The sequence below is a fragment of the Cydia pomonella genome, chromosome 5, assembly GCF_033807575.1.
Source record: "Cydia pomonella isolate Wapato2018A chromosome 5, ilCydPomo1, whole genome shotgun sequence".
Taxonomy (NCBI): Eukaryota; Metazoa; Arthropoda; class Insecta; order Lepidoptera; family Tortricidae; genus Cydia; species Cydia pomonella.
The window spans coordinates 17,555,811-17,571,089 of record NC_084707.1 but is presented as its reverse complement, the minus strand read 5'-3'; the positions used below and the strand labels follow the sequence as shown (position 1 = coordinate 17,571,089).

At 38.8% G+C, this 15,279-nt stretch overlaps 1 protein-coding gene across 5 annotated transcripts; it reads right to left on the bottom strand.

Annotated features, from left to right (window-relative positions):
- Window positions 1–1,692: 1,692 nt before the first annotated feature.
- On the bottom strand, window positions 1,693–15,250 carry LOC133517905 (transcription factor Dp-1). 5 transcript variants are annotated; one of them, XM_061851384.1, is made up of 12 exons: window positions 15,101–15,250; window positions 14,416–14,534; window positions 13,824–13,872; window positions 9,419–9,504; window positions 8,692–8,879; window positions 7,785–7,953; window positions 6,952–7,164; window positions 6,526–6,674; window positions 5,962–6,044; window positions 5,383–5,466; window positions 3,696–3,855; window positions 1,693–1,918 (listed from the first exon to the last, which is right to left on the bottom strand). In XM_061851384.1, exons 2-12 carry the CDS (start codon window positions 14,521–14,523, stop codon window positions 1,891–1,893), a joined length of 1,317 nt encoding a protein of 438 aa, XP_061707368.1. In that variant the 5' UTR covers window positions 14,524–14,534; window positions 15,101–15,250; the 3' UTR covers window positions 1,693–1,890. The 5 variants fall into 5 exon arrangements, with proteins under 5 accessions (XP_061707368.1, XP_061707365.1, XP_061707366.1 ...); XM_061851381.1 differs by having other exon boundaries at window positions 14,913–15,249; XM_061851382.1 differs by having other exon boundaries at window positions 6,952–7,149; window positions 14,913–15,249.
- Window positions 15,251–15,279: the final 29 nt, after the last annotated feature.

Sequence of the window (15,279 nt, the reverse complement as noted above, 5' to 3'; positions counted from 1 at the left end):
AATCTGTTAAGCTTGCACCATTCATGTCGCGGGAGGCTGAACCCCTTCACTTTCACGCCGGGTGAGATTAGGCTGTCTTTGACTGCCAGTCAGAAGTCCATTTTTCTTTAAGACTGAGTCCGGATTCTATTAGGGCCTTAGCCAGCTTACAAGGTGGGTGACGTGATTTGAGTCGATGGTGATAACTGGGGTTAAGGAACTCTTGGCGCCCGGGGAGGTCCACTCTAGCTATAAGTTTCTGGGTTTCCCTTAAAAGTGCCTCTTCCCTTCTCAGTCTGGGAGGTGCAATGTTACATAGGACCGGGAGCCAGTAAGTTGGTGTGGGAAGGATGGTGCCTGAGATGCATCTCATCGACTTATTGAGTTCCACATCGACTCGGTCCGTATGCACACTTTCCAGCCACACCGGTGAGCAGTAATCAGCAGTAGAGTAAACAAGGGCCAGGGCTGAGGTGCGCAGGCAGTCTGCGTTTGCTCCCCACGAAGTACCAGCAAGTTTATTGAGGATGTTGTTCCTGGTTTGCAGTTTTCTAGCCAATTTTGTAAGATGTTCTTTAAATGTGAGTGAACGATCTAAAGTGACTCCCAAGTACTTAGGGGCAAAGTTGTGCGTCAGTCTTTTTCCTTGCCAGTGTACATTTAACTCGTAGTTTGCCAGTTTGTTGTGGAGATGAAAGCAGGTGACTTCAGTTTTTGCGGGGTTAGGAGTGAGTCGCCATATTCGCAAAAAGGAGGCCAACCTCTCCAAGTCTTCAGACAAAACTAACTCGAGGGAAGCAAAGTCTTTAGCTTGGATGGCCAGGGCTATGTCGTCCGCATAGATGAACTTTCTGGCGTTGGTGATGGGAAGATCATGGGTGTATAGGTTGAAGAGCGCAGGAGCTAGAACCGATCCTTGGGGGAGACCATTATTTAATTTTCGTTGTCGGCTTGATTTGTTGCCAAGGTGAACGGTAAAGAGCCTCTGCGCTAGCATGTTTGAAATGAGTTTCATGATCTTCATGTTTGGGACTACGGAGAGGAGTTTAAATAGTAGCCCTTCTCGCCAGACAGTATCGTACGCGGCCGTAAGATCGATGAAGGCGATGCCCGTTTTAAGCCCCTTCTGGAAACCTGCCTCAATATGGGACGTGAGGGCTAGCACTTGATCAGCGCAGTTTCTACCAGCCCTGAAACCAGCCTGCTCGGGTGGTAGTATGTTTTCTATCAGGGGCCCGATGCGCTTTAGCAGCAGCTTTTCTAGGAGCTTATAGCAACTGCTCAGGAGTGCTATGGGTCGGTAGCTTGAGGAGCGGCATAATTGAAAGTGTAAAAACGTTTTTCAGTGTATTACACAATTTGGATTTCGGTGAATCAACTTTTTAGTGTCACTCTTGCCATAGTTACGGTTTTTTTGTCCCTTGGACAAGCACTCCTGTTTTTATGGTGTTTTATGTATCAAAAATGCATTTTTGTGGTAGTTTTATGCCGTTTCTATTACAGGTCATCCACTGAGCATATTACTAAATCATCTCATCACACAACATCTCTTCGAACAAACTGCCAGTATTGTCCTCTGGACAACGGGACAAGACAACAACACAAAAAAAGTTGATTTCATGCCCACTGTGCAACAATTTATCGATATTTAAAATCACCTATCATAGGTTGTCAAGGAAACAGGCATACTACATATAAAAAAAACTCCGTAGATGATTCATAAAATCGTTTTATTTTCACTTCATTTTTGATATTCGACCATGCATGTCAGCAACATATTGTTTGACATTTCATTGTACAATAGTTGTATAAAATGAGGCCGCATCGGTCGTCGGACATATGATAAAACTGTGTATGAATATAAGTAAAGCCCGTGGTGATATAAGAGTCGCGCCGCGGCGCGGGTGCTCGCTACACGTCGACGTCGCTGCTGTCGTCGCTGTAAAACCAACTTTCTGTAAATTTTTTTGAATCACATGAATAAATTGTGTTTAGGCCAAGAAAAAAATCCTGCTTCCAAATATGACAGCTGCAGAACATGACGCTGAACGGGACCATGGTTTGTCTACCAGTGTCAATAGAAGCAAAGAGAATTGATTGTAATAGTGAGGTAAAGTTTGAGAAAAAAACGTGCGCCTTAGTTTGACATCCATGTACTGCGCCATATGTTTTGCGGTGACTGAATTGTCAAACGTCAACTTTTGACTATTTGAGTTACCGCTAAATGTATGGAGCTGTACAGCGCCATCTCGTTTACCTGTCAAATGCAAAGCACGAAATTGTCTTAGATTTTACACACTCAATCAATGTATCTTTGATAGTAGCTAACTAGCTTTTCATAATGTTACGCAGCTGTACAACCACCATTCTACATTAGATGCCAAATTCGAAGCACGTGTATGTGACCGCGACCGGTAAAACGTCCTACTTTGTCGCTTGCCATAAGCCTTGTCAGGTTATTCGTATAAATATACAAACAAATCTCGTTCTTATGGCAAGCGATAAAGTGGGATGTTTTTCCGGTCACGGTCACATAGTTATTGTTTCGTTCGTCATAGCCGTCTGTCCGTCCGTTAGCAGCTTAGTACGAGTGCCTTATTTTTAGTAAATTGGAATTTGGTATGGGTAAGACTGGTACAAGAGCAGTAATCCGTTAAGTTTTGTTGTAACTCATTTTATAATATGGTCTTAATAAAGCATAGCAAGATAGAAAGGGCAGTTTCTTGCAGGACCCCAATGATATTTCCATTCTACCACCAAATAACTTGATTCCTCTATTGTTTCATTTAAAAAAATTGTCCTTCTCTTTCCTAATCCCGGTTTCGTTTCGTCATCTGTACTCCGCGCGGTCGTCATGGGACTCGACCTTTCCCTAAATCTCGTATTGGAATAACGTATTACCCACACCGCCTTGGACCAGGATATTCTGATGGGCTACGAAAATGGAATACCGCGCCAAGGAGTCGCTAGTTGTCACAGCATTAAACTCGCGTCCTGCCCTCTGCACTCTCGTCTAGCTTTACCTGTACCCCACGGGATATTCGTCGGGCTCGGGCTCCGCTTCTCCCTTATGCCCCGTTCACATTTATTCCAGTAGGATTCCAGTCCCGTGATCGAATCCAGTACTGGAATGTAACTTGAATAATATGAACTGGCACTGGAATATACTAGTTCCAATGAGCATTCCTGTCCAGTGATTAAATTGATGGTCTACTTTTTGATTCCAGTCCGCCCAATCCAGTGCTACTGGAATAGACAGCCATTCCAGTGGTAGATTAAAAGTTAAATAGTGAACACGTATTGTTGATTTTGGTAATAGTCTCAATAAATTCACTGGATGATGAAAATTACTGGAATTTATTTAAACGATATGATCCAGTCCAGCACTGGTTTTGATCTCTGGGCTGGAATGCTACTGGAATAGATGGACTGTGCGGACCGGTGTAAAATGGAATTCCACTTTTTGCCAGTGGAAGCACTAGGCTGCATTTCAACATTGCGAGCTAAGCGGACTCCGAACAGGGTCCATTCCGCTCACAGTGGAAGGCGGGTATAATCCACAGATCGGAGAAATCAGGAGGTATATGATATGATGGAGTACTGTCTAAAACCACCAACAAATGCCGGCTCCACTTTGCAATAGAGCGCCGCGGGATCGCTATCGGCATGCAACTCCTCTTGCCTCGCTTCGCCCTGCAGCCTCGCAAAGGCCTCACCTGTACTCCGCGGGGTCGTCGTCGGGCTCGGCCTCGGCCTCCGCGGCCGCCTCGCCTTCCACCTCGCCCTCCGCCTCGACCCCTTCCTCGTCTTCTGCAGTCTCGTCCAGCTCTTCTTCGAGCATACTAGAGAGCTTCGATGTGACGCCTCGACCCATTTCTGAAAACGACGTGTTTACTTGTACAATCTCTGACCACAACTGGGGATGTCATTTTTTTAACAGACAATATAGTCTGTTTTTTTTTAAATCTATGAAGTACTGCCCATAGGAAATAGTATGAGACGCTCATGGCACAGTACTTTATAGTTACAAAAACAGACTATAGGCCTATTTTATCGATATTTTAAATAGGTCAATTTAAAACCGGAAAAAAAACTTTGAATTGCAATACCAACAAACTAATCAACATTTAAATATAAGAATAAGCCTAACTGAAGCCCAACTTCTGGTTGTTACATATCTTACGATAATAATGTTAGCGCAGTATAAGCCTGTTTTAAACATTGTTGGCATCTGTTTGTTTGGGATGACTAAATAGAACATGATTTTAAGTAAGTATTATTCCTAATTCCGTCGTATTGGCAGTCATAACTAATAAGGTCCGACCGAATTTTCAGTTTTGATTTCGGTTTCGCCCAGTCGCCGCATAAAAACCATGTTTCGGCCGAAAATTCAATTTCAGTCAAAAACTGCCGAACCTAACAACGTTACACTTTCGGATCGCATTCAGCTAGTTTACTATACCTAATGATAAGTCTAATTAGTCTAAGAATAGGCGTGGTCCAATAGGCTCTTGGTTTTTATACCACTTGCACAAATTCCAGGTATTTCATTGTTCATATAATGTCTAAAAAGAAAGGCCACCGACATGTTTTACAACGGTTTTAAGTGTTTTAACACGTCTATAAAACTTTCGGTTTCGGCTGAAACTGACAAGGAAGGGTACCCAACTGTCCCACTCCGATTTGATTCATTTTGATATATGTTATAGAGTAGTCTAAAATAACGGACACGTATTTTTTTTTAGCTGCCCAAACTCAACATGTTAGAAGAAAATGGCCTTCAAAGTACTAAAAAGTTACTAAATCTTCTAACTCCTATAGAAAGTGATGCTCAAGCAACTTGCTAGTTAATAGCTGGTTTGAGTATATGTTTGAAAGCAGCAAAAAATAATGAGCACGTGTTTTGTTATATCTGCTTAAACTCAAGTTTTCCTAAAAAAACACCTGTCTTTATGTGTAACTTTAGCGATAAGATATTATAAAACTTCGAAAGTCGATTTTTTTAGGAAAAAATGAGTTTTAGCCGATATAACAAAACACGTGCTCATTATTTTTTGCTGCTTTCAAACATATACTCAAACCAGCCATTAACTAGCAAGTTGCTTGAGCATCACTTTCTATAGGAGTTAGAAGATTTAGTAACTTTTTAGTACTTCGAAGGCCATTTTCTCCTAACAGGTTGAGTTTGGGCAGCTAAAAAAAAATACGTGTCCGTTATTTTAGACTACTCTATAACATATATCAAAATGAATCAAATCGGAGTCGGACAGTTGGGTATCCTTCCTTGTGAGTCATAACCAAATCTACCGTTTCGGCAAAAAAAAAAAACCGGTTTCAGTCGGACACTAGTTATGATCCTATTTTCTAGTTTGCAACAATTATAGAAGCTATTCAAGTACTCACGTTCTACATAATACTCTAACGATTTCGGTACCATGCTCTTAACTCTTTCTATTTCTTCTTCTGAACATTCTCCTTTATCTAAACCTGTAAAACAAGGAAAAATAAGCAATTAAAAGTTACGGTTTGGTTAAACCTACTATAATAATACGGCAGAAAATTCATCGTCATGTGACTAGTACTTTGTGCAACGAGGGGGGTAAGTGAAATGACGTAAACGAGAGTCTATAGATTCACGACAGCCGCAGGTTGGAGTGAATTATAGACTCGAGTTTCGCGATTTCGGGGTTGGTCCCATAGTAAAAGTTGCTCAGTATGGCCTATACATTCAGCCCGTAAATTAACAGAGGGAGCATACGCACGAGGCAATTTCCTCACGCACAAACCGGCCAGTGTAGACGTGTCTCGGCCGAAACGGCACACGCGTGTGGACCCGCCTATTACAGGTGACTAAATAAACACCCTATATTGTAAAATTACATGTAAATTACTGAATTTTATTAATCAATATTAGAATCTGAATCAATTTCGTGGTTCAAAGAATTGTCAGGGGATAAAAAGTTCCATCATGCAGATATTTACCGTATAATAGTCCCATCCTCTTCAAGATGTCTATGTCATCATGAATCTGGAACCTTTTGTTGAAATTAAACATATACTCTGTTCTGAAAATATATAAAAATATGTTATGGTCATGTCGGGTAAGTGAAACATTAGGGCAAGAAAAACTCTTTTAAACATTGTCAGGTGACAACCAAAATTCACTAATTACTACCAGAGAGTACTAAGTATTCCTAAATTAAGAGCCATAGTGAACCATGCTATTACCAAAATAAGGTTAATTTTTTTTTGCATTTATTAAGTTTTGGTTGTCTCCTGTCAACATACTGAATCCCACCCGGGCAGAGCAGCGGGTTCAGTGGATGCTCTTAATTTTATGATTAATATGCTAGCTAATTACCTAGCTCAGGCAATTATGAGTCAATCACCTCCTCTCTAACGTGTGGCTTAATCTCCATTATTCTACAGCAACACCTACACTATTTACTACTACAGTTATTTTTAGATAACAGGGGCGTGTTTTATGTTACACTGGCATGTTAATTAATAGTATAAAAATACGATAATATTGAATGATAAACTTACTTGTCATTTGATATACTACAGTCGATAAGTGCCTTATCACTAGTATTCACAACTATAAACGGCAGATGAATGGCCGAGGATGGAGACGGTTTAACACCTTTGCTCTCGGCCTCTTTATTTCTTTCTATTAAACTCTTGAATGAAATGTGCTGAAAAAAAGTTCATGTTCATTACCATTCATCATTTTGTTTTTTTTTTTTTTTTTATCGAAAGTTATAAATTACCTCACAGTATTAGCCAGTATCTCAAGAAAGTTATTTTAACTAAAAGGGTATTCAATTGAGGAATGACTGATATCTTCTCGGCCAGAAAAGTGTATGGTTAGCAGCTCTAGCTTCATTTGACGTCCATAAGCGCATTATAATATGCTTACTTAAAAAATAAACTTAAAAACATCGTTATGTTACAGCATTAACATTTTAATACCTGTAAAATAAGTTCTTGTAGTTGTTGAGTTTTCTTCTGAATCTTTTCCAGTTTTGCCTGTTTCTCCTTTTCCAGTGCTGTGCATTCTTGTACTGAATTAGTTGGAAGTCCTAACCACCGAATTTCTTTCTTTTCTTTTGAAATTATGTTCATAGCCATTAACACGTTTAAGGCGTCATATACTCTTCGGCGAATATTCTTTTGGTCGTATTGCTGAAACGTGAAGTTCTCTGAGTTTTCAAACAAGTACAAATGTTACCTGGCTATGTGCTCTAGGGTTCTCCGAAACTAGCCTTCCCAGCCCGGTGCCGGAAGTACCCGCGCGCCTAACAAAACTATTGAACGCCAAGAACACCTAAAGGTGTCGCGTACCTAGTCGTGCCCACAGCGCCATGAATGGCATGCACACAAGTATGCGTACGCTGTCAAAGTAACCTTTACACTTTCAAGTAAGATTAACATTAAGCTTGCTTGCGTTCGTGACCTTTGCGTGTAAGTGACATTTTTGTTTATGACGTAAAGCGTTCAAAGGGTTAAAGGCTCCAACATAGCTAGCACTGCATCGGGACAAGTAGATTCAAATCGATCATTACAACTCTATTGAAGAGAACTGCTTCAATAGAGTTGTAACGCTAGGAACGGTAACTCTTTCTAAGCAAAGACTTTTGAGAGGGTAACACCAAAACAGACGCGTGTTCGGGAGTTACTGTATTTTCCGCATAATAATGCCCGGTTACGATGATGTCTTACACTTTACTGACTGATTTATTTTGTCAATTATATAAGTATTTAATAAAGACACCCAAACCTAAGTATCTTGAAATGCCACATACTTGACTGTCAGCTGAACCATGCATGCCAGCCGAAAATTCCAACACTAATTCGTCAGCCACCTCATTGTACGATGTAAACCCTTTAGTCCTCACTTTTTCACAAACTTTCATGGAGAAATGCCGCAGACCTTTTCCAACTTTATCAGCATGTTTACGTCGTTTTGTGGTACTGTAATTCAAAACAATCAAACATTAGTTATGACAATTCTGTTATTTGTTTTCGTCAATTATTAGGCGGTTCACACTATAACTCTGTATCTTTAGGTATTTAAAAAAAGGTAAACAAAATCTACCCTCAAATGGCTCCTTATGCCAGTTGAGGTTAGATGAAAACATTGCATGATCAAATAATGTAGGTTTAAAGTCAGCTCGTTCAGTGACAGATCCAGGCGGTTTTGTATTTGGTTGGTTAACCAATAAATTAAACTACCCGAAAATTTACAAATTGTTTGTTTACTTTTATTTAAATACCTAAAGGTACAGAGTATAGTTTAGTTTAGTTTATTTATTAACCATAATGTAACATGATCATTACATGGTAAGTCAGTATTTCACAATATTCTACACTATGAATTTACTATACTACTATACGTGTCGCCTCGCTCGCGAGGAAGTAGCCGGTTCGTGAATGTGCCTTGCCCGAGGCATCGTAGCCGGGCGTGCGTTTACTTTGCCAAGTAATGAGGAACATCTTCACAGATTGAGCTACTTTGCGCGCCTTTTTTTGACAATGGCAGATTGGTGGACATTTTTACTGACAATTGATGACGTGTGTATTGACCCTGAGGGCCAAAACAGTAATTAGCGCGGCAATTTCCTTGCGAGAATTCTCCACCTGTGTGAAGCAGTCTAAAGAAAGAAAAAAAAAAAACAATTTCCATCTAGGTGACATTTAAAATGAACTTACTATTCTGGTGGTGGTTCATTATCGGAGTCGTGTCTCCGCCTGGACGCACTGGACATTGTCGGCAAGTAACTGGTCTTGCCGTTGGTTGTACTTGTACTCGTTTCTAGTTTCGTCGACACTGGCACTACGCTGGGCAAGCTCTCGATAAGGTTTATTTCCGCTAAGGCGTTCTGCTCCTCTTCCTGTTCCTGTGAAATTATGATGTTCATTTGACCATTTCAGACGGTTGATGTTTCAATCGCAAGTACGTTATTAGGCAAATATGCTGTGGTCGCCAAGAGCTTTAGGATTTTTTTTGATCTTCAACGTTTTTCAAAATGACACTAAAATATTTAAATTACAATCGTTTAACTACAAAATGAATGACTTATCTTCAAAATATCTCCTTTAGTTTTGAAATTTATCAACAATATGCAGCAGTAAAAGTGATTAGCCAACGTTATTTTATAGGTACGTGTATATAGGTACATAGTGTGTTAAGAAATGGGGGACCCTATTTTTGGGATGCATAAAATTCATTTAGTTCTAATAGTCGAGGTACAAACCTATAAAGTATAAGCAAAGTGATTTTGTACCTACCTACGTTTTTCGCTGAAGGAGCTAAAGTATATGTAAGCCGCCGCGTCGTGGACCACCATTCGAGATTCCTCACTTCGCGCACGAACTGTATTTGCTTACGAGGACCGGTAAACATTATGTAGGAGAAATTATATGAAAGACTGCTTACTGTAACTCCTTCTAGCTCCACGGGTTCAGTTTTCGGAACAACTTTATGCAGACGGGCAAATGTGTCAACAGGTACTTGAACCAATTCTGAAAATAATAAACAAGACTTATTAATATTGGAAATGTTTATCATACAAGTGTATGAGAGTCTCCGTTCTTGAGGAATACACGTATAAGGCACAAACTGTGCTTCCTATTAGGTGTATTAGGTCATTGTCATTTTAATCCAACTAGGTAAGTTGTCATGTTGAATTCTTGATATCAACCGGACTTTCCTCAAGTAAGGACGCTAAGCACGAAGAATTTCGTACATTGATTCGCCTGTTGCTATCTCAATCGCACATCGGAGGGAGAGGCCAGCCCGGGAGGCACCGACTATCCGATCGAATAAAAATTGCACGTATTTCCAGTTATGGTCATAATTGGCCGAGAGTTAGCGAAGGTCTCCCTTTCAGCTTAGCCAAAAATGCTTTTGTAAGTCCCGGATGTTCTCCTCTACAGGTCGCAATTCTCAACCGATTCTCGTGAAATTTTGTGAGCAGGTTCGATGATTAAATAGTTTTTTTGTCGATTCAGTTTTTGGAAAATTTTCAACAAGGGGGGCCATACACTTTTTCCGTTTTCAGTTTTTTATTTCACGTTTTTTAACTTTTTTTTAACATTGTTAGTGTAAGTATTATTTTAGAAAGCTCTCGGACGTATTTTTTATGGTGTATGTCGTAATGAATAATGAAGTAAGATCACAGAGGCGTTACTTTGTCCATAACGAAAACTAACAACTGTTTCTGCGGCGAACCACATACGGAACACCCTGTATTCAACACCTATACTAGCCCTTGAAAATAGGATAGCCACTATTTTGATAGTACAGAAACCCTTTAAATATTTATTCTTGGATTTCACAGGCCTATAAATCCCGGTCTTTTGATAGGCTTGCGTGGGGATATAGATCCAACACGTAGAGGCCTCTTGGAGAGCTTTAATGTCATGTAGAACGCCTGCTGGAATCCGTTCACGGGCGCAACAATAGACACCCATGAACCGGTCGCAACACGCATTGGGACTATTGTAGTAAAGTGAACAGTATAACGGTCTATGGATTGAAGTTTGGGAGGACAATGAGACTGGGTTATTGCAAAGACGTCCGGACACCTGCCATAACAATGTTTTCACTAGTTATCGAGGCAGGTGATGACTCGCCGCCCACTAGATGGGCCCCTGAAAATGCCGTCTTGAAGACGACCAGGAGCAACACCGGTGTGAGCGTCTCAGGTGTGTCGAGAGGTGTACGCCGCTTTCTACCCAGTGGCTGATAACAGCCACTGTGCCAACTCGCGTCTTATACAAGTTTTCACTTCCACCCCTGGAGCATTTAGCTCTAACGACTCCTCTCTGGACGGCCAATGATGGCAAGCCAGAGCTGAGGGTCCTGCGGGTCCCCTTGGGGTCCACTCCGACCGACGAAGACACACCGGAGACTCCCTGGGTCAGGTCAGGGTCTCCCTGACCGACTCTCGGGAGTACTCGGGTCCGTGGGGTCGTAATTATCCTTATTATTATATCCGCTCTGTGCTTATTTTAACCAACTAAGGATATGCTAAAAGTAAAAGTGATTAGTACCTATGTATGTTTGTGAGTGCGCATACTATCGACTTCTCCTCGGTGGATTTCCACAAATAAAGTACCCTATGACTATTTCCATGGTCGTGTTTTAAAAATCTAATACAAGTTCGTCTCTTTTTCTAATAATAATTGTTGACAAGAGATAAATAGCCAACTTGTATCTAAAGTTACCCAGGGCTTCAGCCTTCAGCTTTCTGCATATTCATAGAAACCTAAATAAATAACCCGTGAAAATATAATAGAAAGACGGATAGTTACTATTGCAATAATATATGTATATGCAATTGTTACTAAGCGGAACTAAAATAAGAGCATGTCACCTGTGTTGCTTACGTAATGCTAGTTTTTTTAATACGACGACACAAAATTTTGAAGCTAAGCCAAGAAATGTCATAGCAAAATATATTCATTTCATTAACATACAGTGAGCTGCAAAATTGCATGGATACATTATGAATGAATTCATTAGGAGGCGAGGTGTATGTCTTATACTTCGAGTTCACTTCCCACAGCCTAATTATAATTTAGACCACACTAAATTTATAATTGGCGGTGGGAAGTGTGGGACCTTAATAAACCAGCATTTTCATTTCAGAAGTACCAAATCAGAGTAGCATTAGGTAACAAACACTTTGATGAAATTATCTAACAAGTACTACCTAACCATTGACATAATAACAGTAGGCGCTTGATAATCCGACAGTTTAGTGTCTTAGATAGCCCACTCTATAATCCGGCAAATTACACAGCCAAACGCCAGAACAGAGAGTGGTTGCCACGTGTTTGTTTTCGTGCTTTTATTCCCAATACAAATCGCCTACCTTACTGTATATTTATTCGATCATATCACGCCTACAATTGTGACAAAATAAAAACTAAGTAATTCAATATCAAAATTGCATCTTTAACATAGTAGAAGAATATTAAATTTTTAGGAGTATTCTATTCGTGAGGAAACCGGACTAATCCTAACCAGGCCTAGTTTACCCTCTGGGTTGGAAGGTCAGATGGCAGTCGCTTTCGTAAAAACTAGTGCCTACGCCAAATCTTGGGATTAGTTGTCAAAGCGGACCCCAGGCTCCCTTGAGCCGTGGCAATATGCCGGGATAACGCTAGGAAGAAAGATTCTATTGTTAGATACCTAGGAATAGTGTCCAGAGCCCTAAACTAGGTAAACCTGTCTTCTTATAGGGATCAGGGAATAAACCACCGCAATTTCTAGACTTTACATTAATGTATTAATATTAAAAGAATTTTTAGAAATATTCACTTTTGAACGATATGGATTCATTCTTATTCAATTCACTATTTGGGTGATGCATTATTAATGATTTTGTAATCCCTGGTAACATTATAATTGTGTTAGTAACTGTGTGTCTGTTATCTCTTAAACCGCTGTAGCAAAGTAGATGAAATTTGGTATGAAGATAATTTGAGTCCTGGGAAAGGACAAAGGCCTGTACCTATAAAAAACTGTAAATTTCGAACTGCTGTAATTTTGTTGCTAACCAAGATGACTACAATTTTCTTACCGCGATAAGAAGTTTAATTATTATATTATATATTCTAGAGGCCTTTGCCCAGCAGTGGGACACAACAGGCTAACAAATAATAATAATAAATAAATTATATATTCCAATATAAATAATTCTGGTATTACGCTAAGCAACATCACACCGGTAAATAGAAGAGATCACTGAAAATTGGTCTTTTCCAAATAGCAAGAAAATTTGTAACATCCTATGTGTTTGATTTCGAAACACTTAAAACGACTTCGACGTTTTGTGAATTTCATAATTAATAACTAATTTAGTATGTTGTCTTTTAAACAGAGGCCTTGAAGCGGCAGACCTCCAGGAACAAGTGACCCTAGCACGTCAGAAAGATTACCAATAGAATTTGCGAAAACGAAGCATGCCTGTTATATTTTTTATCAGTTTTATTTTGGAACACCCCTTAGGATAGTATTATATACTCTGGGACAGTCACAGTGTTTGCCAGTAATTGAATGTGCTTGGGCGATGATCAAATGGTACAGCCCACACCAAATTAAAGGGAATTGTATTTCAAAACTATAATTGTTGGTTACTCCAAACATAAACAATCCAAACATCTTCGCCTTCGCTCTATAATAGGGAAAAACTTCTTGGTTTGTAAAAACATTAGTGTGTCTATGAAATCTATAATGCTGAAATTGAAGTAGGCATAATAAAGGAATATTTTATTTTCCTTCGGTCTTAACATATTTATGAATTAATAGGAACCAACTTCCTTTTTTTATAAGCCTTTTAAGCAATTGCTTGTAGGTGTAAAGATTATAAATGCATAAACAGTTTTATCATTAGAAAAACAAAGTAACCATTATATTCAGGATAAGATCATCAAGTTCATCACGAGAGATACTTAGCACTTTGCTGCAAGATAGGTGGTTTGTTAGTAGCATTCTTTAAATTTAGAGTTATGTTGAATCTAACCTAAAATTCTGTTTCCTAACATTATGATATATTAGTAGATGCATTTTAGGTAAGAAACCTCTAAAATGACTAAAGTACTAATAAATTTATTTAAAATTGACATTAATAATTGGACTTAGAGCAGTTAATGTGCCTGACAAAAAATAATTTGAGCATTCAAGATTATATTGAATAACAAAAAAAATGTGGTGGAGCTCTTCAGTTTTATTAGTCATTGAATGAGTTTGCAGTATAAAAACTTGAAAAGCATAGGACAAGCCACAAATTAGTATAAAAACAGTTTTGCCATGATGAAATCTTAGTACTTACTTGATGCACATTTAATGCCACTCAACTTAACAGTCCGGTATAGAGGAGCCTGTAAAGAAAACACCAATTATTACAATTGCAAATTCTCAATAACAGTCCATGAAACTTACAGTCAGTCAGTCAGAAAGAGCATTAGATAGTATAGATGAGCTTCATCTCAATCTGAAGTATAAGCCTTATTGTTGAAGATGATCATTTTAGTTTATATAATTATCTGAGTAACTTATTAAGACACAATTTTCACACAGCTAAACATTGAACTACATAAAGATAAAAAGCCAACATGCTGACCTTGGTAGCTTTTAAATGGTATGTAAGATACTATAATGATTTCCTATCTAGCCTTAGAGAAAACTAAAACTAAAAGTGGGCATAGGCATTTTAACATAGGTCTTAATTAATAACGGATTGACAGCACTGGGAAGAGTAGGAAGAGGCCTATGCCAACAGGCACACCACACTAAGAGACATTTATAATATAAACATATATATCTAAACTACACATTTAAATTTGTATTTACAAGTGTTTCTTATATGGAATGAAGGCTTATTTATTTTAATAAAGGAGGAAAGCAGAAAACATATTGGTTACCTGTGTATTAACCTCTGAGGCGGCTGGCAGCTTAATAATTTTTACAGGATTTTGTTTAAGTTTAATTTGACCAATAGTTTGATTAGTATTCTGCACTACTTTAACCATCTGAGGCTGTCCTAAAACAATTAGATTTTTTACACTTAGCAGGGGGTTAATTATGTCTTTTTTTCTTTCACTTGATGTTTATACTGTCTGAAATACCTTGAAGAGTGCAAAATTCACAACATCAATAATAATAATATAAAAATAAATTAGTTTTCAACAACATTTTAAAGGTTATGCCACAGCCTGTTTACACACGAATAAGAAAAGCCGGGATCGCGCCTTTTGCGCTTCAGGCGGAATCTTTGTTTAAACAGTCATGAAAGAAAAAGCTTTGAGATAAATCGATGACAAAGGGTATTCCGATGAAAATTATGGTAAAATATGAGCAGAAATTTGAATACAACAAGTAATATTTATAAAGGTAGACGAGGGCTAGCGTAATTACTAACCATTGGCGTCACGGATAAGAAAATTTACTGTACTACTTTTCTGGGACATTTTCTTTGTACTCTTAGCAATTGTGCATCCATTTACATATCTCTCACAGGGATGGTCTAACAGAAATATAAGTTTGTTGAAGACCAAACAAATTAGTTAGATACTGTACGATCAAAATGGCGACATATAATTTTGGTACCAGTTTGATTGAAAGACACTGATCGTAAAGTCAAAATGTACGTTTTCCAAACCACATAAAAGTCTAAAGTCTCTTGTAAACTTTAACGCAACATGATCACTATTTAAACTAATAAAAATACAAATATAAACGCGGCAACCAGGCAAACTCTACAGTTAAAACTCATCGAACGGGCCCAA